The 24,549-nt window shown below is 37.7% G+C and overlaps 1 protein-coding gene across 6 annotated transcripts in view; it reads left to right on the top strand.

Moving 5' to 3' along the window:
• ADIPOR2 (adiponectin receptor 2) overlaps positions 1-19,725 on the top strand; it is a 121,991-nt gene extending 102,266 nt beyond the window's left edge. For all 6 annotated transcript variants that reach the window (XM_007503817.3, XM_056799092.1, XM_007503816.2 and 3 more), the window contains 4 exons: positions 10,370-10,556; positions 10,946-11,133; positions 15,145-15,338; positions 16,716-19,725. In XM_007503817.3, the coding sequence (XP_007503879.1) occupies positions 10,370-10,556; positions 10,946-11,133; positions 15,145-15,338; positions 16,716-16,844 (698 nt within the window). In that variant the 3' untranslated portion in view covers positions 16,845-19,725. The remainder of the gene's footprint in view (positions 1-10,369; positions 10,557-10,945; positions 11,134-15,144; positions 15,339-16,715) is intronic.
• Positions 19,726-24,549: the final 4,824 nt, after the last annotated feature.

Here is a 24,549-nt window from a genome sequence, read left to right as displayed (position 1 = left end):
GAAAGAAGATCTATAGTTACAGAAATATTTCTGCAACAGGGCCCAGTTATCCTTGGGATTATATTCCTTAGCCTACTGTGGATGGCTAAAACCTGTGATGTAAGTGAAGATCTGCTGACCTTATGTATGACATGATTTTACAATTGAGAAACACACAATAAGAATACTGATGTGTAATGAATAATAATAAAGTACATTGTACATTATTAAACAGTATCGCATAATACTGTGTTCTCTCTCCCTGTAGTCACCTCCCCCCACCCCCACCCCCCGCCCCCAGAAAAAAAAAATCCCAAAACCTTGTCAAGTGAAAGCAAAAGAACTGAACAGCCCTCTAAACAAAAGTGGAATAACTGACATACCCTGGGTGAAGATTAAATTAAACTCTCCCCTGATTGTGAAAATTATTTTTGAAATTTTATTTGAAATTTAAATTTTTTTCCATTTGAATTAGTTTAGTCAATGTAGAACATTATTTCTTGGTTACAACAATCACATTGTTTCCCTCCCTCCCCTTCACCCATCCTTCCCACAGCCAACGTGCAATTTTATTGGGTATTGTGTTCTTGATCAGAACCTATTTCCATGTTGTTGTTTGCACTAGGATGTTTTTTTAGAGTCTACATCCTCAACCACATGTATTCAAGCAGTTGTTTTTCTTCGGTGTTTTTACTCCCACAGTGTTTCCTCTGGATGTGGATAGTGATTTTTCTTGTAGATTCCTCCAGGTCGTTTGGGGTCATTGCATTGCCACTAATGGAGAGGTCCATTACATTCGATTGGACCACAGTGTGTCAGTCTCTGTGTACAATGTTCTCCTGGTTCTCCTCCTCTCACTCTGCATCACTTCTTGGAGGTTGTTCTAGTCCCTATGGAATTCCTCCACTTTATTATTCCTTTGAGCGCAATAGTACTCCATCACCAACATATACCACAATTTGTTCAGCCATTCCCCAATTGAAGGGCATCCCCTCATTTTCCAATTTTTGGCCACCACAAAGAGAGCAGCTGTAAATATTTTTGTACATGTCTTTTTCTTTATCTTTTTGGGGTACAAACCCAGCAGTGCTATGACTGGATCAAAGGGCAGACAGCATCGCCCTTTGGGCATAGTTCCAAATTGCCCTCCAGAATGGTTGGATCAATTTACAACTCTACCAGCAATAAATTAATGTCCCGACTTTGCCACATCCTCTCCAGGATTCATTACTTTCCATTGCTGTCATGTTAGCCAATCTGCTAGGTGTGAGGTGATACCTCAGAGTTGTTTTGATTTTCATCTCTCTGATTATAAGAGATTTAGAACACTTTTTCATGTGCTTATTAATAGTTTTGATTTCTTTGGCCGAGAATTGCCTGTTCATGTCCCTTGCCCATTTATCAATTGGAGAATGGCTTGATTTTTTTGTACAATTGGTTTAACTCTTTATAAATTTTAATAATTAGACTTTTGTCAGAGGTTTTTGTAATGAAGATTGTTTCCTAATTTGTTGCTTCCCTTCTAATTTGGATGCATTAGTTTTGTTTGTACAAAAACCTTTTAATTTGATGTAATCAAAATTATTGATTTTTACATTTTGTGATTTTTTTTTTCCTAGCTCTTGCTTGGTTTTAAAGTCTTTCCTTTCCCAAAGATCTGACAAGTATACTATTCTATATTCACCTGATTTGCTTATAGTTTCCTTCTATATTTTGTCAATAAATTGTAAATTAATCTCTTTGGAATAAATTTAATTCCTGGCAACTCTGTTCTTAAATAACCCAGTCCAACCTTTTTTATAATTAACCCCTTTTTCATCCTTTCACCTGAGAGACTATGGGCCAGAACTTCTGTGATCTTTACCCAATTCTACCCTCCTAGGCCAGTATCTGCCTGCTGTAAAGGGGAAAAAGGGTTGATTTTAAAAGCATTGGGCTGGATTATTTAAGAGTGTGGTCACCAGGAATTTAATTTATTCCAAAGATATTTATTTACAATTTATTTACAAAATGTAGAAAGAGTGAAGTAAGAAAATCAGAGAGAGGATAAGGTAAGATATTTAAGTCTCTCCCAAGAGGTAAGTCTCTCCTGAGGTTAGTTTTTTCAGAAAATCCAGCAGTTAAGGGACAGCTTTTCACTCACCACATGTCAGTTCAAAGGAAGAGATTTTTAGAACAGCCTCACCAGGAACAGGGACTCAGGTCCAGTTGTCTCCAGTCTCCACTTCCAAAGAATGAAGAACTGTCTCCAGTCTCCACTTCCAAAGAATGAATAACTGTGTCTCACAGGAAGTGACAGTTCCTTTTAAAGATGCTTCTTTTGCTTCAGTTCCTGTGTCTTCCCCCAATTTTACTTCTACCAATCACAGTTGAAGCTTTGCTTTAGGACTGCCTATGGGTGATTAGTTTAATTCTGATTTGTCACCCACTATTGCACTCATCAGTCACAGACCTCCCACTTAATGATTAAGTGGGCTGTTTACACATTTGGTGATTAGATCTAAAAATGGGCAGATCTCCATACTCAGCTTTTAAGTAGGGTGTTTACACTTTTAGTGATTAAATCTAAAAATAGGCAAGGGTTATAATTTCAATCTTCATAATCAGGTGAGAGTTAATTTGACTCTTCACACTTACCTCCTGTCTTTCTTTGATCTGTCTGACTATGCGTGGTCCTGGTGGTTGAACAAGTGTAATCGAAACTATAGAAAGCAAAACCATGGATGAGGGTAGGCTGGGGTGGCTAATGTAGTAGCTTCAAATTGGAAATTAAAAGGGTGTTTACCTGCTGAGACAAAACATTGTAGCATGTGAATGTAATAGAATATTATCATAAAATGAGGAATGATGAAATGAACAATTTTAAAGGCAGCTGGGAAGATCTTTATACACTGAGGCCAAATGAAATGAACAGACCTAGGGAAACATTATACAATAATTTAGAGAGAAGCAACTTTGAAAGATTTTAGTTTTCTGATAAACAGATTGAGGAACTATGAGTTCAAAAGAATGAAAATGAAATACACCAATTGCTTTCTGACAGAGAAATGATAAACTTAAAATGCAGAAAGAGATATTTTAAATATGACTAATGTATTAATTTGTTTTGCTGTACTGGACTATGCAGTTATTGAAGAGGGAAAATAGAAGGCTCAACAAATGGTTTAATGGAATAGAATATTATTGTGCCATAAGAAATGATAAAATGTTGTCACAGAATGCTAAGTAGTATTAAAGAGATCAATTGAAGTAATCAGAACAGGAAACAATTAAAAAATCAGTGTAATACTCAACCATGTCCCTAGGGGACCTGTGATGAAACATGCCCCATACCTTTTGAGAGAGAAGTAGTGAACTCATGGTGTAGAGACTTTTTTTCCCCAATAACTACTGTGTGTATTTGTTTGCTTGACTATGCTTATTTGATAGAAGTGTTAATTTTCCTTTTGTTCTATTTTTGATTTGGGGGTAGAGGAGAGGGGATTTAGCAAGAGAGATGTGAAAAAAGAAAGCTATTGAAACATTTTTTAAATGTATAGAAGAGAACAAAAGGAAGCACAAAAGGTAAGATAGACAAGCAGGATAGTTTTGAAAGTAATGGTGGGAGATTTATTATATATGTGTTTTAAGAAGCAAAATGTATGAAGTGATGCTTCAGAATTTTGTTCATGATCTACTTTTTGTTTTTTAAACTCCATTCTACTTTCCACCCTCTATCAATATCATTCATACTTTTGCTTTCCTATTTTATGCTATTAGTGAAGAAACAAGAGGCAAACTTCAAGAAACATCTTGTTGACGCACTGATTGAAATATATTTTGAGTAGAGCTAAAATTAAAATATTTTAATTGACTTAAGGATTTTAAAAAAATCCTTGCGAATTCTTTCTGAATTTATTTCAATTTCTGTTTCATTCAGCTTTATTTGGAGGTTTTATTAAAAAAAATTAGTACTTTTTTCTTTAAATAATTGACTAACCTCTAATGAAGAGGAAATTGAAGCAATTATTAGAAGCTGTTTTTTCCCAATTACATGACAATGAACCTGATAATCTAGGTGAATGGATGAATATTTACAAAAATATAAATTGCCTAGATTAACAGAAGAGGAAATGGAATGCTTAAATAATCCCATCTCAGAAAATGAAATCAAATAAGCCATCAATGAACTACCCAAGAAAAAAAACCCCAGGGTGAAATGAAATCACAAATGAATTCTATCAAACATTTAAAGAACAATAATCCCAGTGCTTTACAACTTATGTAACAAAATAAGCAAAGAAGGAATCCTACCAAGTTCTTTTTATGACACAAATATAGTGCTGATACCTAAGCCAGGAGAACCAAAAACAGAGAAAGAAAATTACAGATCAATTTCCTTAATGAAGATTGATGCAAAAATCTTAAATAAAACATTAACAAGGAGACTATAACAATATATCACAAGGATTATTCACTATGATCAGGTGGGATTTATGCCAGGAATGCAAGGATGGTTTAATAGTAGGAAAACCATTGGAATAATTGACCACATTAATAATCAAACTAATAGAACTCACATAATGATCTCAATAGATTCAGAAAAAGCCTTTGACAAAATACAACACTCATTCCTATTGAAAACATTAGAACATATAGGAATAAAAGGACCTCTCCTTAAAATAATAAATAGAATTTATTTAAAACTATCAGCCGGTATCATCTGCAATGGGGGTAAAATTAGAAGTCTTCCCAATAAGATCAGGAGTGCAGCAAGAATGCCCATTATCACCATTATTATTTAATATTGTACTAGAAATGCTAATTTTAGCAATTAGAGAAGAAAAAGAAATTGAATTAAAGTAGGCAATAAGAAAACTAAACTATCACTCTCTGCAGATGATGTGATACTTAGAGAATCAACTAAAAAACTAATTGAAATAATAATTTTTAACAAAGTTTCAGGATACAAAATGAACTCACATAAATCACTAGCATTTCTGTATATTTCTAACATAATTCAGCAGCAAGAGTAATTCCGTTTTAAATCACTCTAGACAATATAAAATAATTGGGGAATCTATTTGCCAAGACAAATGCAGGAATTATATGAACACAATTACAAAACACTTTTCCCCTCAAATAAAATTAGATCCAAACAATTGGGGAAAACATTAATTGCTCATGAATAGACTGAGCTAATATAAAAATGACAATCCTACCTAAATTAATTTACTTAATCAGTGCCATACCGCTTAAACTACCAAAAACTATTTTATAGAACTAGAAAAAAATAACATCTGGAAAAACAAAAGGTAAGAATTTCAAGGGAACTCATTAAAAAAAAATGTGAAAGTTGGTTTTCTAGCAGTACCATATCTTAAATTGTAGTACAAAGTAATAATCAGAAAAACAACCTAGTACTGGCTAAGAAATAGAAGGGTAGATCAATGGGATAGATTAGGGAAAAATGACCTCAGTAATCCTAGTATTTGATAAACCCAAAGATCCCTACTTTTGGAATAAGAACTCATTATTAGACAATATTGCTGGGAAAATTGGAAAACAGTATGGCAAAACATTAGAAGGGAAACAACAAACTGGGAAAAAATTTTTATAACAACTTTCCCTGATAAAGGTCTCACTTCTCAAATATATAAAGAACTAAGTCAAATTTATAAGAATCCAAGCCATTCCCCAATTGATAAATGGTCAAAGGATTGAATAGGCAGTTTTCAGATGAAGAAATCAAAGCTATCAATAATCATATAAAATTATCTAAATTGCTCTTGATTATGCAAATTAAAACAATTCTGAGTACCACCTCACATCTATCAGGTTGGCCAATATGACAGTAAAGGAAAATAGTAAATATTGGAGGGAATGTGACAAAATTGGAATTCTAATCACTTGGCTGGATTTGTGAATTTATCCAGCCATTCTGGAGGGCAATTTGCAATTAGCCCAAAAGGACTATAAAAGAATGCATACTTTTTGATCCAGAAATACTATTACTAGGTCTATATCCCGAAGAGATAAAAAAAGGGGGGGGGAGGACCTGTTTGTACAAAAATATTTGTAGCTGTGCTTTTTGTGGTGGCAAAGAATTGGAAACTTAAAAGGATGTCCCGCAATTTGGGAATGTCAGAACAAACTGTGGTATATGATGATGATGATGGAATACTATTGTACTATACGGAATGATGAACAGGATGATTTCAGAAAGAGCTGGAAAGACCTGTGTAAACTGATGCAGAGTGAAATAAGCAGATCCAGGAGAACATTATGCACAGTAACTACAATATTGTTGATGTGGTAGACTGTGTGGTAGACTTTGCTACTAACAGCAATACAATGACCCAAGACAATTCTTAGAGACTTATGAAAAAGAATGCTATCTATTTCCCGAGAAAACTGTTAGAATAGAAATGCATATGAAAGCATATGAGTTATTACTTGTTTATTTGGTTTTGTGATTTGGGGTTTTGGCTTTATAAAATTATTCACTTAACAAAAATGAATAATATGGAAATGTTCTGTGTGATAATATGTGTATAATAGAAAAAGTGGAAATTTAAACAATGATTGAGTAAATTTTTTCTTGTAAAATTATTGTAGGTCACTGATATGTGAAATAATTCTAATAGTTTGAACACCTGTTTATAAATCTTTTCAGACTTTTAAAATAGAAAGCTCACTGTTTGAATTTAAGTGATTGCTGTCTTTGGCTCCCTTTTCTAGTTTACTTTTTGGTAGACATTAAATCTCATGCCAGTCAGAGTAGCAAAAGACTAGATTAAAAGAATCAACCTAAGCATAGCATAAGGTTTTAACTTCACATGGGAATAATAAAAAAAAAAGAAATAAATAGCAGGATCTTACAAATATCACTTTATATTTGTACAATTGTTGTTTACATAGTTAAACACTTCATATATTATCTCACTTAAGATACTGAGTCCTAAGTCCAGGAGCAAGAAATATAAAGAGAAATTCCATTTAAAATAATTATAGATAACATAAACTATTTTGAATTCTACCTGCTGAGACAAACCTAGGAACTATAATGAATACAGTTGTCAAATACTTTTCCCATAAGTAAAGTCAGATCTAAGCAATTGGAAAAATATTAATTGCTACATCAATATAATAAAAATAATAATTCGGTCTAAATTAATATAGTTATTGGTGCCACATTAATCGGACTCCCCCAAAATTATTTTGTAGAGCAAGAAAAAATAGTAACAGATCTGGAAGAATAAAAGTTCAAGAATATCAAGGGAACTGATGATAAAATATGTGAAGAAAGGTGGCCTAGCCTTAATAGACCTCAAACAAAGTAGTAATCATCAAAACAATCTGGTAGTAGCTAAGAAATCGAGTGGTAGATTAGTGCAATATATTAGGTTCATATTATACAGTAGGAAATGACTATAGTAATCTTGTGTTTGATAAATGCAAAGATCCAATCTTTTGGGATAAGAATTCACTATTTGATAAAAAATTGTTGGAGTAACCAGAAAGTAGTTTGCTAAAAAGTAGGTCTAGACCTGTGTTGGCAAAGGCATGGCATGCATGCCCCAGCATGCCAATGGGGTCTGCTTCTTTTGCCCTCTCCACTGTGCCTGAAGACAATTTTCATATGCCCCACCCCTCTATCCAACAACCCAATGTGAGTACTTCCTCTGCTTTCTGGGGTCATACGGGGAACTCACAGGTGGCTTGAAGGTGCATTTTGGCCATATGATCTCTAAAAGGTTTGCTGGTGTATTCCAACATCCCATACTGTATATCAAAATAAGATCAAACTACGTATATGATTAAGATATAATTGGTGACACCATATGTAAGCATAATTTAGGGTTGTGACCTAACCTAAATTTGATTTTTGGTTGCCAGGGGATATCCCAAATAAAATACCCAAATCAGTTTGGAAATATATGGTGGTTTAATCAATGTATAGGGAAGAAATCAAGGAGAAGAGAGAGGGAAAAGGTATAGGATTTCTCCTGGCCTGTGCCAGGCGAGTTCAAAGTCTTCCACCACGAGGTCCTTGAAGATTAGAGGCTTTCTCTAAGAGAATAGTGTTTGGAAGGTAAAGGAGAGAAAAATCAGCCTAAATTCTGAGAGATCTCAGAGAAGAGCCTCACTGAACTAGGTTACTAGGCTTCCTCCAGTATGGCATCAAGGACAACTCACCACTAAACCCGGACAATAGCAGTCTCCACGCCAAGATGCTGACATGCTCAGCAAGCTGCCGCCAGCCACCTCTCCACTGCCCAAGAGTCTGGAGAGAGGAAGTGACATGAAATATATAGATGGTTTTACATCACTTTCCTGCGTCTCACTTGTACCAATGATATCTTAGGCTTGACTTAGGACAGCCTAGGGGTCTGTTAGTTGTTTCTGATTCGTCATTTTCTAGCACATGTCTTATCAAAGGCCATCCTCCTAGATACTTAATCCTTAAGTATGGGTATAGACATTTCTGATTTGTTAGACTAAGTAGGGTGGAATAATCTAAAGTTCACAATTTCCTGATTTTTGTTAGACTAAGTAGGGTGGAGTAATCTAAAGTTCACACGTAAGCAAATTAGGGGAGCATGAACTAATTTCTGTCAGATCTTTGGATAAGGGAAGAATTTATGACCAACAGGAGAGCAATATGGAATGTCAAATGGATAATTTTGATTACATTAAATTTATAAAGTTTTGCACAAACAAAACCAATGCTGCAGAAAACTGGGGTGAACATTTTTATAGCAAATTTCTCATTTAAATCTCTCAAGAAAATAGAGAACTGAGCCAAATCCATAAGAATACAAGTCATTCCCCAACTGAAAAATAGTCAAAAGATATGAACAGGCATTTTTCAGGAGAAGAAATCAAAGATATCTGTAGTTAAAGAAAAAATGCAAATTTTTAGAGAAATACAAATTTAAAGAACTCTGATTTACCATCTCATACATATCAGATGTTATGACTGAAAAGGAAAATGACAAATATTTGAGGGGATGTGGGAAAATTGGGGCACTAAATACACTATTAGTGGAACTGTGAACTGATCTGACCATTCTGGAGAACAATTTGGAACTATGCTCAAAATGTTATAATATGTGCATACTCTATGATCTATCACTACCAGGTCTCTATCTATTAAAAAGGAAAAGGACCTACATGTACAAAATTATTTATAGCATCTCTTTTTGTGGTGGCAAAGAATTGGAAATCTAGATGTCTTATCAATTGGAGAGTGGCTGTTGTGATGGAATACTACTGTGCTGATGTGCAATATGATTTGAGAAAACCTGGGAACTGATATAAAGTGAGATTATATACAGTAATAGCAGGATTGTAACAATGGTCAGTTGTGAATGACTGAGCTATTTTCAGCACTACAGAGATACAAGATAGTTCTAAAGGACCTATGATTAAAAATGCTATCTCTTTCCAGAGAAAGAGCTGATAGAATCTGAATGCAAGTCAAAACATACTGATTTTTTAACTTTATTTTTCTTAGGGGTTTTTTGGGTCTGTGTTTTATTTCACAACATGACTAATAGGGAAATGTTTTTATGACAGCACATTTTTATTCTAAAAATTTAGGTATCTAAATTCTAATTCCAGAAGAGTTGGTAGAGGCACAGTGACTACAGTGAGAGCAACAGTGTAGAAAGGTGAGGAGATTAGAAAACTAAATAGGAGAACAAGTACATTGGTTGTGTGCAATAGTTTTATAATGGTAACCCTCCAAGTTTTTTTTTTAGGTTACATTGTTCAATTCATTATATTTAAATAAAATAATGCCTCTTGAATTATTGAATATTTGATATTCTGGATTTCCATAATGAAGAGATGTTTTGGTTGTTGGCTAGAAAATTAAATATGTAGAACACACCAATTGGATAAGATAGATACTGTAATTAAGTAGGATTGATGCTATATCAAGATGGTATTTTGGAAAGAAGGTTTGGAGGAAGAAGACTTGTGTTGGTTCTGTTGTCTATTATCTAGTCTTTTACTACTCTAAATTCTATTCTGACATATAATTAATTGTGCCTTTTATGGAGATAAATTTTGTTGTAACAAAGCAAACATGTAAACCTTGAGCACATATATAAAAACAATAAAGCAAACCTATGAACTCAGAGAATGTTTTGTGCCTTATATATAATAAAATAGTACTAATAATGAATCTTGATTACATATAGAGCTAGAGTTGTTGCTGTGTAATAGTTTTTTTTTTACTTGTAAAATTACTAATAATTTCCAAAGTGATTGGACTGTTTCATAGTTCTACCAGCAGTGAATCAGTGGGCCTGTTTATGACAGTTTTTTTTTTTGGGGGGGGTGTCTTTTTGAAGGCCTTAAATTCATTCTTCCACCTTCCCGTTTTATTTCTCTTCCCTAGGTTGTGTTTTCTTCCTATGCCTGGGAATCTTCTACATGTTTCGACCAAACATTTCCTTTGTGGCTCCATTACAAGAAAAAGTAGTTTTTGGATTATTCTTCCTGGGAGCCATTCTCTGCCTTTCCTTCTCATGGCTTTTCCACACTGTTTACTGCCACTCAGAAGCAGTCTCCCGGATCTTCTCCAAGTAGGTATCTATAAAGGGTCTATAAATTTGTTCTTTTAAAAAAATTTTTATATTTGTATTTCTATATAATTGGTTCCCTTTGTAATCCTATATTTTTATTTTATGCATTTAAAAACATTATTCTGAACATACATACATATATATTAGACTGCTAAAGGGATTCCTGATGCAAAAAAGGTTAAGAACCGTGCTATAATGCCTGATTAGTTACATAGGAATTTCAGTACCATTTGGCCTAGGGGAATGTATTTAGCTGTATTAATATTACTTACTTTAAGGAAGCCACTTCCTCTAAATTACTGCTGATAATTCAGAGCTAATGGAGTTAATTAGGACTCTGGGATTAAGATTTGTTTTTGGTATTAAACTAAATATTTGTACTATTCTAGACTGGATTATTCTGGCATTGCCCTCCTGATCATGGGAAGTTTTGTTCCTTGGCTTTATTATTCCTTCTACTGTAATCCACAACCCTGCTTCATCTACTTGATTGTCATCTGTGTGCTGGGGATTGCAGCCATCATTGTCTCCCAGTGGGATATGTTTGCCACCCCTCAATATCGGGGGGTGAGAGCAGGTAAGGGTACTGTTAGGTTTTTTAACTATTTTAGCAATTGAAGAACTTTTAATTGAGAAGAGATAATGTGTAATGGTCCTGTACTTTTGTGGTGTAGTACTTAGGGAATTGGTGGCAGCTATACACTGTTTTGAATGGCATTTATTTAAATTTTGTAAAATGAGGGAGGCCTTTAATTCTCTTCAGGGAAGCTTTTTGGGTGAACTAATTGCTGTGAAAACTTAGCTAGAATTCTCTGTGGTGACTCTTCATAACCATTCTGCTTGTCTAATCTTTACAACGTGTGTCTCCTTTTCACTACTTCTGCTGTAGAGAGACATGAGGTACTCTGAGTCATGACTTCAATCTGAAGATGATATGGAAAGTCTTTTGGATTCTTTTCTTATAGGTACTATACTAGAAGTGAAGCAGAAAGAATTAAAAGGAAGGGTCAAGGTTGGGGAAGGTACTTCTCAACTATGTTTTTGGGTTTTTTTCTGATTTGGAAACTTAAGAAGAAAACTCTAGCTCATTTGATACAAGTAAGCAGGTTGACTTTGAAAAGAAAGTGGATGTCTTGCCATTCTCATGTCAAAGGTGTTTCAAGCAAGAAAATGGATAGTGCTTAGTGCTGGTCTCCAAAGCTAGAGGGTGTGTGCATGTGTGCATGTGTGTGAGATATCAAACATGGACACATTCAGGAGCAACTTCATTGCTAGGGGAAGTTGACTTTGTACGTAGCATAAAATCCTCACTACAGGCCTCTGACTAGAGAAAGCAATTCAAGAATACCAGGAGTCTTTAAAAAAAATTAACATGTTAAAATTAAAATCAAGGCATTAGTTGCTTTATTTGCAAGTGATGTAGAGGCTAGTTAATATTTTTTGTTAGTATTACTAAGGTTGTGTTTAATAGCACTTCTCCCTCTTTTTTTATTTTCTTTTACATAGAAGGGTACATATCTTAAAAAAAAAACCCAAACCCTTACCTTTTGTTTTAAAATTTATATAAGTATCAGTTCCAAGGCAGAAGAGTGATAAAGGCTAGACAGTTAGGGTTAAGTGATTTGCCCCAGGTAGGAAGTGTCTTGAGATCAGATTGGCACACAGGTCCAGGCCTAGCAGTTTATCCACTGAGGCACATTACTGGTCCTGGTTATTCCTTCCTTCCTTCCTTCCTTCCTTCCTTCCTTCCTTCCTTCCTTCCTTCCTTCCTTCCTTCCTTCCTTCCTTCCTTCCTTCCTTCCTTCCTTCCTTCCTCCCTTCCTCCCTTCCTCCCTTCCTCCCTTCCTCCCTTCCTCCCTTCCTCCCTTCCTCCCTTCCTTCCTTCCTTCCTCCCTCACTCCCTCACTCCCTCCCTCCCTCCCTTCCTCCCTTCCTCCCTTCCTCCCTTCCTCCCTCCCTCCCTCCCTCCCTCCCTCCTTGCCGTCCCGCCGTCCCTCCCTCCCTCCAGATTTGAACCCTGGACTTCCTGTCTCTGGGCCTGGCTCTAAATCCATTGAGCCACCCAGCTGCCCCCATAATATAAGGTTTCAAAATGTTTCTCATCCCATGAATATTACTGAAGGCTGTATGTCTTAGTGACAGTGACAAACTATTTCCAAGTACTACTGTTGTTCTGGGGCCCCATGCTTCTTGGACTCTAAGAAACTTAGATTATCTTTTTTTCCCCTCTTCTGAATTTACTCTAAGCACAAGATCTTGCTATATGATGATTCCATGTGCTCTTTATTTTATTTTATTTTATTTTTAAATCCTTACCTTCCAAGGCAGAAGAGTGGTAAGGGCTAGGCAATGGGGGTTAAGTGATTTGCCCAGGGTCACACAACTGGGAAGTGTCTGAGGTCAGATTTGAACCCAGGACCTCCCGTCTCTAGGCCCGACTGTCAATTCACTGAGCTACCCAGCTGTCCCCTCCATGTGCTCTTTAGATGAGGAGTTTGACTTGCTTTCGAAAACTTTTAAATTTTATTGTTATTTTCTAATTCTTTAAGTTACCTCTGTTCTGGGCCACTTAACTTCCCTTCATTTGTGGAATGTACTCCCTGTTAATCTCTACTTAGAATTCCTATTTTCTTCTATTACTCAGCTCAGATGCCTATGTAAGTCTTGTTTCCCAAACTGCTGATATGTCTTCCACAAAGTGACCTTATATTTACTTTGAATATACTTTGAATATACTCATACAAAGGGTTAAAATGTGATGGCTATAAATGCTATAACCAAAGAGGGTATGTGTGCCTGTTGTTCTTCTCATGATAGAATGTCAGCTCCTTGGGCCAGGACTGTTTCCATTCTTCTTTTTGTATTTCTGCTACCTCATACAGTGCCTGGCATAAATCATTGATTAATTATAAATCAGTTTAATGGCTCTGTGGGAATTGATTGAGAGGTGAGTCTTGGGGATAAGGAGATCAGTTGAGAGGCTACAGTAGCTAAGCAGAAGTGGATAAGGGCCTGGACTTAATCTGAACAGTGTTGTGAGTGGAGAGAAAGGGCCAATTGTGAGAGTTGTAGAGGTAGGATCAATCAGGTTTGGCCCTTGATTGTATTTGAAGGGTAAGGGAGAGGAAAGAATTGAAGATGCCACGTCAGAGGTCATTGAGGGAGTCTATTAAAACAGAAAACCTGGGGAAAAAATCAGGATGGCCAGGAAAATAGTGGTGACTTTAATAGAAATATAAAATTTAGAAGGGAAATAGAGTTTGAGATACATGTATGGCATCTGGGTAGAGACAATCAACAGGCAGCTAGAGGTTCCAGGATGGAGTTTAGGTGAAAGATAAGTAGGCATCTATTAATCACATAGGAGAAAAACCAAGTGAGAACAATGTCACAGAGGCTCAGGGTGAGAAAAGAGTGTCTTGGAGTAAAGTATGGCAGTATTTAAATCTTCAGTGTCTGAATCTTTAGAGGTCAAGTAGAATGAAGGTTGAGAAAAGGTGATTATCAGATTTGGATTGAGATTATAGTTCACCTTGGAGAAGGCACATTCTATAAAGCTGTGAGATACGAAGCTTGATTTTAAGAAGTTGACAAATGGGTGATTTGTTGTAGTGAGATTAATTAATTTTTAGGTGCTTGACTTTGAAAGGGAGGACACATATAAGGGGTAGCTTAAGAGGATAGGACATATAAATGAAAGTTGTTTCAGGCTTTGGGAGACCTAGACACCTTTGTAGGCAGGAGGAAGGAGACTGGGAAAAGGGAGAAGAAGGAGAATGATCTTTGGGGCAAACTCGAGCCAGGGATGATTCATCTTCCAGAGAACTTTGTTTATACAAAGACTAAACAATGAAAAGAATTTGAAATGGAAGTCAGAGGAAGATATGGATTGTATAGGACTGAGAATTCCAGAGAGAAGAGAATGAGGGAAAGAATTTGCATCTCCATACATGGAAACTCTGGGACACGGTTATTGGTGGCAACAGGGCATGTTCTTGCAGGACTTTCAGGTCAGCAAATACTTAGTGATCAGATGCCCTGGGCAGAACTAGACTTGTGTGGAGGCTCATCCAAGGTAACAGAGGTGAGATTCAACTATAGCACACCCCACACCAGAAATAAGCACCTGTCTGCCAAGTGCCTCTGGTGTCCTGCAACTTGATGTCTCTGATGAATCTGCTCCAGATCTCTTCAGGTGGTTCTGGCTTCCCAAAGTGCAGAGTTCATGGATGTCAAAGTGTTCATGCTTCTGTTGCTTTCTCTTGTAATTCACATCTTTTAAGAGACTGCTGCTTGAAGTTCTCTACCAATGTACTCCAAACTCTTTGAAGATGGACAGCTAATCAGGCAATGCATCACTCAGCTGGGAGGAGCATAGTGCACTTTTATTTCTTCTTATAACACAGCTTCACTGCCATAAAATAGAACTTCACAAACCCTTTTGTCTCTTTCTAAAAGGGAAACCAGTATCGCACTCGGTGTACTTTGGATCCTCCCATTTACAAAGTTGAAATTTCCATGTCAACCCAATGTGTTCCTTATCTTTTTTTCCATGTTTGTGTTGATTTTCCCCCTGTTTGATTCCTAGGAGTGTTTCTGGGCTTGGGCCTAAGTGGGATCATCCCTACACTGCACTATGTATTTTCGGAGGGGTTCCTGAAGGCCGCTACTATTGGACAGATAGGCTGGCTGCTGCTCATGGCCTGCCTGTACATCACTGGAGCTGCACTGTATGCTGCTCGGATTCCAGAGCGCTTCTTTCCTGGAAAGTGCGACATCTGGGTGAGTCCTTAGAACCTGTTTATTTTGATAGTATTGGTCTATGGTAGTAGATAAGGGATGGCTGGATGTGTGCTTGCCTAAAATTTTGGATTTTAGACTGTTAAGGAGACAGTATAATAGAAAAGGATACTAGAATGGGAATTTGGACTGTTTAGTCAAGCATGCTGTTCACTAAGCCAGACTCTTGCCTCTTTGAGTCCCCATTTCCTTAGCTATAAAATGGAGAGGAATGTTAAAACTGAAGGTCTCTCATCCTTAAGTTCTTTTTTTAAAATTTAACCCTTATTTTCTGACTTAGAATTCATATTAAGTATTGATTCTGAGGCAGAAAAGTGATAAATACTAGGCAAATGGTGTGAAATGACTTGGCCAGGGTCACAACTAGGAAGTGTCTGGAGTTAGATTTGATCCCAGGTCCTTCTGACTCCAGGCCTAGCACTCTATCCACTACTGAGTCACTTAGCTGCTCCTCATTCTTGAGGATTGAAGTGCTTGTAATGAATATGAGACCTAGTCACTTGAATGCCATTTCTTGCCAACTTTATAATGTTAAATCTTCAGTAAGCCCAGTTTATCAGTCTGTAAAATGAGAACAATTCTTTATTTTTGACCCTTAGGTAGTTGTTCTCAATTCATGATTTTGTAGTATTTTTCATTGGTGCAAAGGCATTCCCATAGCATGTATGTCATTGAACCTTATAAGTCATGTTTTACAATCTCCCATATGCAAGAGTTTCTTCTTTAGCAGCCCTCTAGGATAGGTGGTCAGTATGTAACCTCAGGAGTGATTTGTCCATATAGAAATCATTGGCTATAAAAAGCCTCTAAATGCTATGATGATCCTATGTGTGTACTTTATTTCATTTTTAGGTATAAAGGAATCACTTGAAAAGAAATCTTGGTATTATGGCGATTTCTTTAGTTGAAGAATTAATAGATAAATTTAGGTGATTTGCCTGAGGCACATAGAAGTTGACTTAATTCAAAGTCACACTAATAAATGTCAGAGGCAAGATTAGAGCCCAGGTCTTGTTTTTATAAGGCTAGTACTCTACCCATTATACAGTATATACTACACAAATCTTGAGTCATTGTTTCCTTGACTTGTGCTAAAAGAGGCTCTGTCAGATGACAGGTGGCATTGAGTTCACCCTGACAGATACTCTACTGTGAAGTGTATTAGTGATTTTTGGACCTACCACTTGTAGATTGCCTTGGCTGCATTAGGGTATGTGTTAGTGAAAGTAGGTAGTGGGAGCTTTGATTCCATCTTCTGTACTTCAGAAGCATTTTTAGAAACAACAAAAGTTAATGTTTTAAGTTCTTTTACCTAAATCATAGCATTTTGTTTTGTTTTTTTCCCCTTTTTGTCTTCAGTTTCACTCCCATCAGCTCTTTCACATCTTTGTGGTTGCTGGGGCTTTTGTGCACTTCCATGGTGTCTCAAACCTCCAGGAGTTCCGTTTCATGATTGGTGGGGGCTGCAGTGAGGAGGATGCATTGTAAAACCTGCCAGTGTCCCTGGATCATAACCCCAAACCAGGGCCAGCAGCGGCTGTGAACCACACTGACTGGCCATTGATGCAAAACACCAGAAAGAGCCCTGCAACTTTGAAACCCATCTGGGCATCGAGGCTTCCCAGGGGCTGGACATGGTACACGCTAGAGAAGAGAAAAACAAAAATAAATCATACCTCAAAGGATGGAGTGCATCAATTTGGAGAAAAAGAGATATACACTCAAACTTAACTTATTCTTAGGAATCTGCAGATTGAGGGCCATGGAGGACCCTTGGCAAACTGGCTTCTGTTCAATGCCATATTTATTTGTAGAAGATGGGGGCATCTTAGTTGGCTGTTCTTCCCTTCCCTCCTCTCCTGTCTCCTTTTTTCTCCCCACCTCTCCCTTCCTCTCCCCTCCTCTCATTTCCTCTCTTCTCTTTCTTCCCTACCCACCCCTTCCCTTTTTTAAATCAACCACAATTTGGGGTAAACATTTATATCTTGCTAAGGGACAGGGGTGTGATTTTAGATGCTCTTTTGGGAAAACAAAGACATTAATGTAAATAAGATTTCTAACTTTCTGTTTAAATAAGAATTTATATAAATGTTTAAAACATGGGGGTGGGGTGGGGAATTTTTGTAAAGAATGAAACATGCAAGTACCACACACTGTTTCAATTTTGCACAAAGGAGACTGAAGTACTTGGTGAGCACCCTATCACAAACAATACATTAATGGTATCAAGGTGCCTCTGTAAAGGCTTGAATACCTCGGGCTATATTGAGACAGAAGCTGTGGCAGGCCTAGCCCAGTAGTCTAGTGACTACTCTTATACCTGGGATTCTTGGGGCAGTGAACTAGAGGGTTATTGTATGTGTCTTTTTAGTGGGAGCAACATGTAAATGGACATGATAGTGTGAAAAGGTCCAGAAGTACTCATCTGCATAAAGTTTGGATGCCTTTTGTGGGATCCTGCTTTCTTGTCTTAGCAGATGCTGTAAATGACACTTCTAAGAACTAAAAATCACTTCTTTGAGAAAGGCTGTTCAGGGCTGCATTCAAGCAATATATATGCAAGCGCTGTAGGAGATGATGGGTAGAAAAGCTTTGGATTTAACACTGGGGCAATGTGAGTAATTTCTTGGCAGCCTGTCTGATATGTGTGGTATTACTTATCTTTGGATGATGAGCTACATCAGTTTCCTATATCCTTTCTCTAGGAGACACTTAAAAAAACCCTTCTGTATTGAAATCACTGCTCTAATTCTACCTTTCTTCCCACTAAGAGTGAGTACTTCTCCCTGATGTCTTGGTTGATAGAAGAAAGCCAGCCATCAAACCAGGCTTCATCTTGTCCTGGTGCCTCTTAAACTCATTTGCATAAGTTGTGAATACCCTTCAATTTATAAAGATGGTTTTTTAACCTTTGGCATACTTCCTTTCTGATCCCCTTTCTTGAAGAGGAAAATCAGCCATACCATCTTAAATCCAAGTTTAATACCCACTTTCCCCCCTGGGGAACAACTTGGCCTCTGTCTTCAGTACTTGTTAAGCCTCTATTTTTAGGGGATTATAAGAGGAAGCTTGTTTGGGAGATTGTATAGGATCTTTGGGATAATGTCCTAAAAAGCAATTTGATATAGAAAAAAAAATTATTTATGACTCCTCTTCTGGCATGAGTGGTGTCAAGGAGAGTGGTTAAAGTTCTAAGAAACTGGGGCTTCAGTTTCAAGTAAATTCTGAAGTGACTTGTTTAACAGATAGAAACCTTAAATTAGTTATAACCTTGGGATCATGGGTATTGGGAACCAAATGATGAGACACCAAGCATAGCAGCTCACTTTCTGTATTGATGTTCAGTGAAACAGGAAAGATTCATTTGATAGAAAGTTTTTTTCTGTGTAATTTTGCTCTCCTCTTCCCTTCTGACTCCTGGATCTCTGAAGATGCCTTATATAAAGTGACCAGAAACTGGAGGCCAAGGAGAATGGATCCGTGGTAGGACTTGGGAGAGGATTAAAAGTATTTGGTTCTGGGTGAGGTCATTGCCCTGTGTGCCACCAGGACTGAGCACAGAAAGCTCAGGTGAATGGCATATGTCCTGAAGGGATGAAGAGCAGTATTAATCCCTCTGAGGAAATGGGATCCATCAGGACTACAGCCACCTGGGAGGAAGCTCAGTCAGTTTCATGGAAGCAACAGTACATGACACAAGCCTGATAAGTTCTTCTGTAATGCACTTTGGGTTACAGTATAACAGGCCCCTGTGTCACATAGTCACTGGTGCCAGTTACCCTGTGCACCTTAAAAGGAGGAAGGTGAGCCTGATCTGATAGAGCACAAACCCTTGGGGGGAAAAAAGTTAACTCTACCTAAACTCAATCCATTGGAAGCTCTCCCTCATTAGGGGATGTGTGTGTGTGTGTGTGTGTGTGTGTGTGTGTGTGTGTGTGTGTGTGTGTGTACGTGTGTACGTGTGTACGTGTGTACATACATATGCATGTGTATGTGTGCATTACCAAGAGCCTCCCTGTGCATTTTGTTCTACTGTGCTAGCTGAGAACTCTCACCAGGTTGGCACCTGAATGCCTTACTCTCAGCAATCAGAGGCTTCCTTGCTCTGTGTGAATCTTAATTTAATTTTCTTTTGGTCATAGGTTAGGACCTCTATGGCATCTTTTCCCCATTAAATAGTGGCCTTGTTCAGTATGTTTCCCCCCCCCCCCCCAATTAAATTACTGAAGCCACAAAGCACATTCTTGGGGATCATGGAGGGTTGGGGTTCCAGAACGGCATCTGTGATATTTCCATTCACCATGGGATCTCTCAACTTGCTGTATTCTTAACTTCTGCTAATAAAACAATAAAATGAAAATAGATTCAATCGTGCATTCTATACCTTTTTCCTTGTCTGTGCTGAGTTCTGAGATATTGCAGAATTAAAGTTCTCACAGATCTTCATGAATGCTATCTGCTACTCATTCCCCATTTTTATCTCCATTTTAACTGGACATATTAAAAGAGGTTCAGCAGGGCCTCCATTATGGGGGAGTAGATTCAACAAAGAAAGGGAAGGGAATAAGGACTTCTATAGCACTTACTATGTGCCCTGGCACACTGTACTACGTACTTTTACAAATATCATCTCATTTGATCTTCCCAACAACTTAGCAAGTTAAGTGGTATTATCTGCATTTTACACTTCAGGAAACCGAGGCAAACAAGTAACTTGCCCCAAATCACAAAGCTAATAACTGGTTGTGGCTGAATTTGAACTTGGAGTATTCCTGACTCAAGCTTAGTACTCTATCCCCTTCCTGCACTATTTGTCTCCAAACTTTTACCAAACATTTGTTAAGTGCTTACTATTTTCAAGCCACTATGTAGATTGGGAATTCAAAGACCAAAAAGAAACCCTCCTTTCAAGAAGCTTATATTTTACAGGCATGATTTAATATACATAGATGAAAATAAAGGACAAAGCCAGATTCTTGGGAGGAAATGTAAGGAAGTCAATATCGTAACTGGAAGGACTAAGAAGGTTTCATGGAAAATGTGAAATCCAAGTAGAACCTTGAAGGAAGTTGAAGGATTCTGCAAAATGTAGATGATGTAGTAGGGCTTGCTGCAGCTACATGGAAGCAGGAGAAGAGACATGTGAAGTTGGGGAACAAATCAAATTTGGTGGTGTATAAAGGGCAGTAATGTGAAATGAGGCTGCAAAGTTTGGAGACCATGTGGAGAATGTGAACAAGAGCCACCCATGATGAGACTATATAGATGGTTTAAATCCTACCCTGGAGGAGTACCCATAACTATGTCAAACTTGCAACATGAATCAACTGGAGATTGGAGAAGAGGTGGTCTCTAAGGGTTCTATAATTTATTAGTGTGTTTAGGTGCACTTTCATTGTCCACTAAGGTAGACTGAGTAATAGTTTTATCCTTAAATCACCTGTTCAGGTAGATCTAGTGAAAAAGTTATAAAAAAATAAAAAACAAAAAATATATCATTTGCTTATGTAGATACAGTTTCCCTTTTCTGACAGGGCAAAAATTCTCTTAGGTGAAAAGTTTTTTTAAGTGGTGGTGTAGGGGGAGGGTGAGAGACCTAATAATCTCCATGTAATTCTCCATAGATTATTTAAAAAAAAATTATTGAGATTTTTTTTTTTAAACCCCTACCTTCCATCTTGGAGTCAATACTGTGTATTGGCTCCAAGGCAGAAGAGTGGTAAGGGCTAGGCAATGGGGGTCAAGTGACTTGCCCAGGGTCACACAGCTGGGAAGTGTCCGAGGACAGATTTGAACCTAGGACCTCCCATCTCTAGACCTGGCTCTCAATCCACTGAGCTACCCAGCTGCCCTCGAGATTTTTTTTTTAATCACCTAGATTCTACCCTTGTCTCAGAGAGCTATCCCTTATAAGAATTTTAAGAGGAGGAAAAAGAAAATTGCACCAAACCAAATCAATGATAAATCCCCAAATATCTGATGTTTGCTGTGCTCCAACACCGATGGGTCTTCAGGTTCTTCAGAGCAGTGGTGCAGTCAGGCCTATTCTATGATAAGTTCTGAGGATACAAATAAAAGGCAAAAACATGGTCCCTCAAGTTCACAGAGAATATCCAAAAAAATTTGTGCATAGACACTATAAGTCATTGGAGAGAGGACTCTAGAAAATGGCATTTAAGCTGAGTCTTAAAGAGGAGGGAGTACATTCCAGCCATAGGGTTCAGCCAATGAGAAGGTGTAGGTTTGAAAGAATGTAGTATATGAAGAACAGGAAGGTAAGAAGTCAGAGGGTTTTTTAATTTGATCCTGGAAGTAATAAGGAATTGCTGGATTTTGAGCAAGAGCAGGGTCATATGGTTAGACCAGTGTTTTTGTGGTTGAGTAGAAATAGGGAGATAACAGGAGGCAATAAGATCATCCAGAAGGGCATTTCAGTTGTGAGTAGAGATGCTTATGAGATGTGACAGTCGAAGTGACAGCACTTAGCCCTAGATTAGATATGTTTGGTGACTACAAATGAGTCAAGAATGGCTTTGAGGTTGCTAGCTGGTCTTAAGAGATCATTGATAACTTTGGAGAATGATATTTTAGTTGAATAATATCAGAAGCCATACTGAGAAGAAAATGAAAGGAAAAGTGGGAGCACCTGGTGTAGACAGCTTTCTCAAGTGGTTTTGCCAAGGTGGAAAGAAGACATGTTAGCTGGGAACAGTAGAACTATAAGGTTTTTGGTTTTTTTTAGGATGAAGTGAGACATGGGTACATTTGCAGGCAGTAGGAAGGAGCCTGGAACATTAGGTACTGAAAATTAGAGAGGGAGGATGATAGTGGTGGCACTCTGCTGGAGATGATAGGAAGGGATAGGATCGAGAGTGCATGTCTACAGGGCAGCTAAGTGGCTCAGTGGATTTGAGTAAAGCTTTTGCGGACTTTGGCAGTAGAACTTGACTTGGAGCTTTAGTGTGGGACCTCAGCCTGCTTCCCTTAGGCGACTACATGGTGAGTGTTAGGGCTGACTCCCCTTTCCCTTGACCTTTTTTTTTTTAAAGACCCTTACCTTCCATCTTAGAGTCAATAAATACTGTGTATTGGCTCCAAGGCAGAAGAGTGGCAAGGGCTAGGCAATGGGGGTTAAGTGACTTGCCCAGGGTCACACAGCTGAGAAGTGACTGAGGCCAGATTTGAGCCTAGGACCTCCCATCTCAAGGCCTGGCTCTCAATCCACTGAGCCACCCAGCTGCCTCCATCCCTTGACCTTTCTGAAGGCACCAGCCTCCAAGGAGGCTCCTCATCTCGGAGGAGGCCTCCTGGCTGGAAGCCTAGCTAGATTTAATCTTCTGGGAAGGCCCCTTGGCTGAGAGGTCTTTGAACTCCCCCTGGCTTAAGACTATGCTGGAGTAGATCTAACTCCCTTTTCCCTCTTCTTCATTTTTAATTTCTTCCTTCTATTGAAAATAAACCACCATAAAATTCTATTCTGACTTGAGTATTTCATTGGGATTTAGAATATAAATCCCTGGCAACCATTAAAATTATATTCAGTCTCAACCCTAAAATTTAATCTTAACAGTCTGGCCCAGAGATGGGAGTCCCTGCGTTCTAGCCTCAGATATCTCCTAATTGGGGGATCCTGGGTAAATCACTTAACCTCCATTGCTCAGCTCATACCACTCTTCCACCTTGGAACCAACACACACATAGGATCTGTGGTGAGTGGGAGTAAATCTATTATGGAGTGTATAAAGGATTGTTGGGAAACTGATTTGAGATTATGTAACAAATTTGTAGGGTACCCAATCTGAATAATTTGGGGACTTTCTCTACCTTCAGTATGTTATTTGGAGTGAAGGCAGCAGATAATGGGAATAATTCAAGGCTCAGGTTTGAAAAGGAATAATGAGATACTGTAGACTTAAATGGGCTGGGGACAGGCTTGTGGTGGAATGGGGCTTGAGATAGGTAAGAGAGAAGCAGAGCTGGGGTGATGGCCTGAGGCGAGGAGGAATTGGAGGTCAGTGAGACACTGAAGAACAGGGATAAGGATCATACAGTGGAAATTTGGAATAGTAAAATATGATCAGGTGAAAATTTTACAAATGAAACATGGGCGTGGAATGCTTCTAGGTCATGGCAAGATGACATTTCTGTGTTAGTTGAGATGAAATGGAGGAGTAGGTCATGGTAACTGAATAGATTGAAGAATTAAGAAATAAAGGTATTAGCAGTAGTGTGTTGAAATTCTCCAATATGAAGGTAGGAGTTGGTTTGTAGAGAAAGATGCTTTTTCTTTGATGCCAACCTTAATGGTTGTAATTTTGCAATGTTCTTTTTTGATGATTTTCATGATGTATGTTTTTCTTCTACATCATTGCAGTTGTGTGTTGTTTCCACAATTTTTTTGCAAGTATAGACATAGTTGTGTTTGTGTCTTGTAGTCATTACACTTCTCTTATGCTCTCAATTCAGTTTAGAAAACCGTAGTCTCAAGAATCCTAGAGATTCAACCAAAAAGCTAATTGAAATAATCAACAACTTTAGCAAAGTTGCAGGATACAAAATAAACCCACATAAATCATCAGCTTTTCTATATATCTCCAACACAGCTCAGCAGCAAGAACTAGAAAGAGAAATCCCATTCAAAATCACCTTAGACAAAATAAAATACCTAGGAATCTATCTCCCAAGACAAACACAGGAACTATATGAACACAACTACAAAACACTCGCCACACAACTAAAACTAGACCTGAACAAATGGAAAAACATTAACTGCTCATGGATAGGACAAGCCAATATAATAAAAATGACCATCCTACCCAAACTTATTTATCTATTTAGTGCCATACCCATTGAACTACCAAAATACTTCTTCACTGATTTAGAAAAAACCATAACAAAGTTCATTTGGAAGAACAAAAGATCAAGGATATCCAGGGAAATAATGAAAAAAAACACATACGATGGGGGCCTTGCAGTCCCTGACCTAAAACTATATTACAAAGCAGCAGTCATCAAAACAATTTGGTACTGGCTAAGAAACAGAAAGGAAGATCAGTGGAATAGACTGGGGGAAAGCGACCTCAGCAAGACAGTATATGATAAACCCAAAGATCCCAGCTTTTGGGACAAAAATCTACTATTCGATAAAAACTGCTGGGAAAATTGGAAGACAGTGTGGGAGAGACTAGGAATA

Source organism: Monodelphis domestica, chromosome 5 (genome assembly GCF_027887165.1).
Source record: "Monodelphis domestica isolate mMonDom1 chromosome 5, mMonDom1.pri, whole genome shotgun sequence".
In the NCBI taxonomy this organism is placed as follows: domain Eukaryota; kingdom Metazoa; phylum Chordata; class Mammalia; order Didelphimorphia; family Didelphidae; genus Monodelphis; species Monodelphis domestica.
Note: the sequence above shows the minus strand (reverse complement) of the source record. Positions and strands in the feature narration are given on the sequence as shown.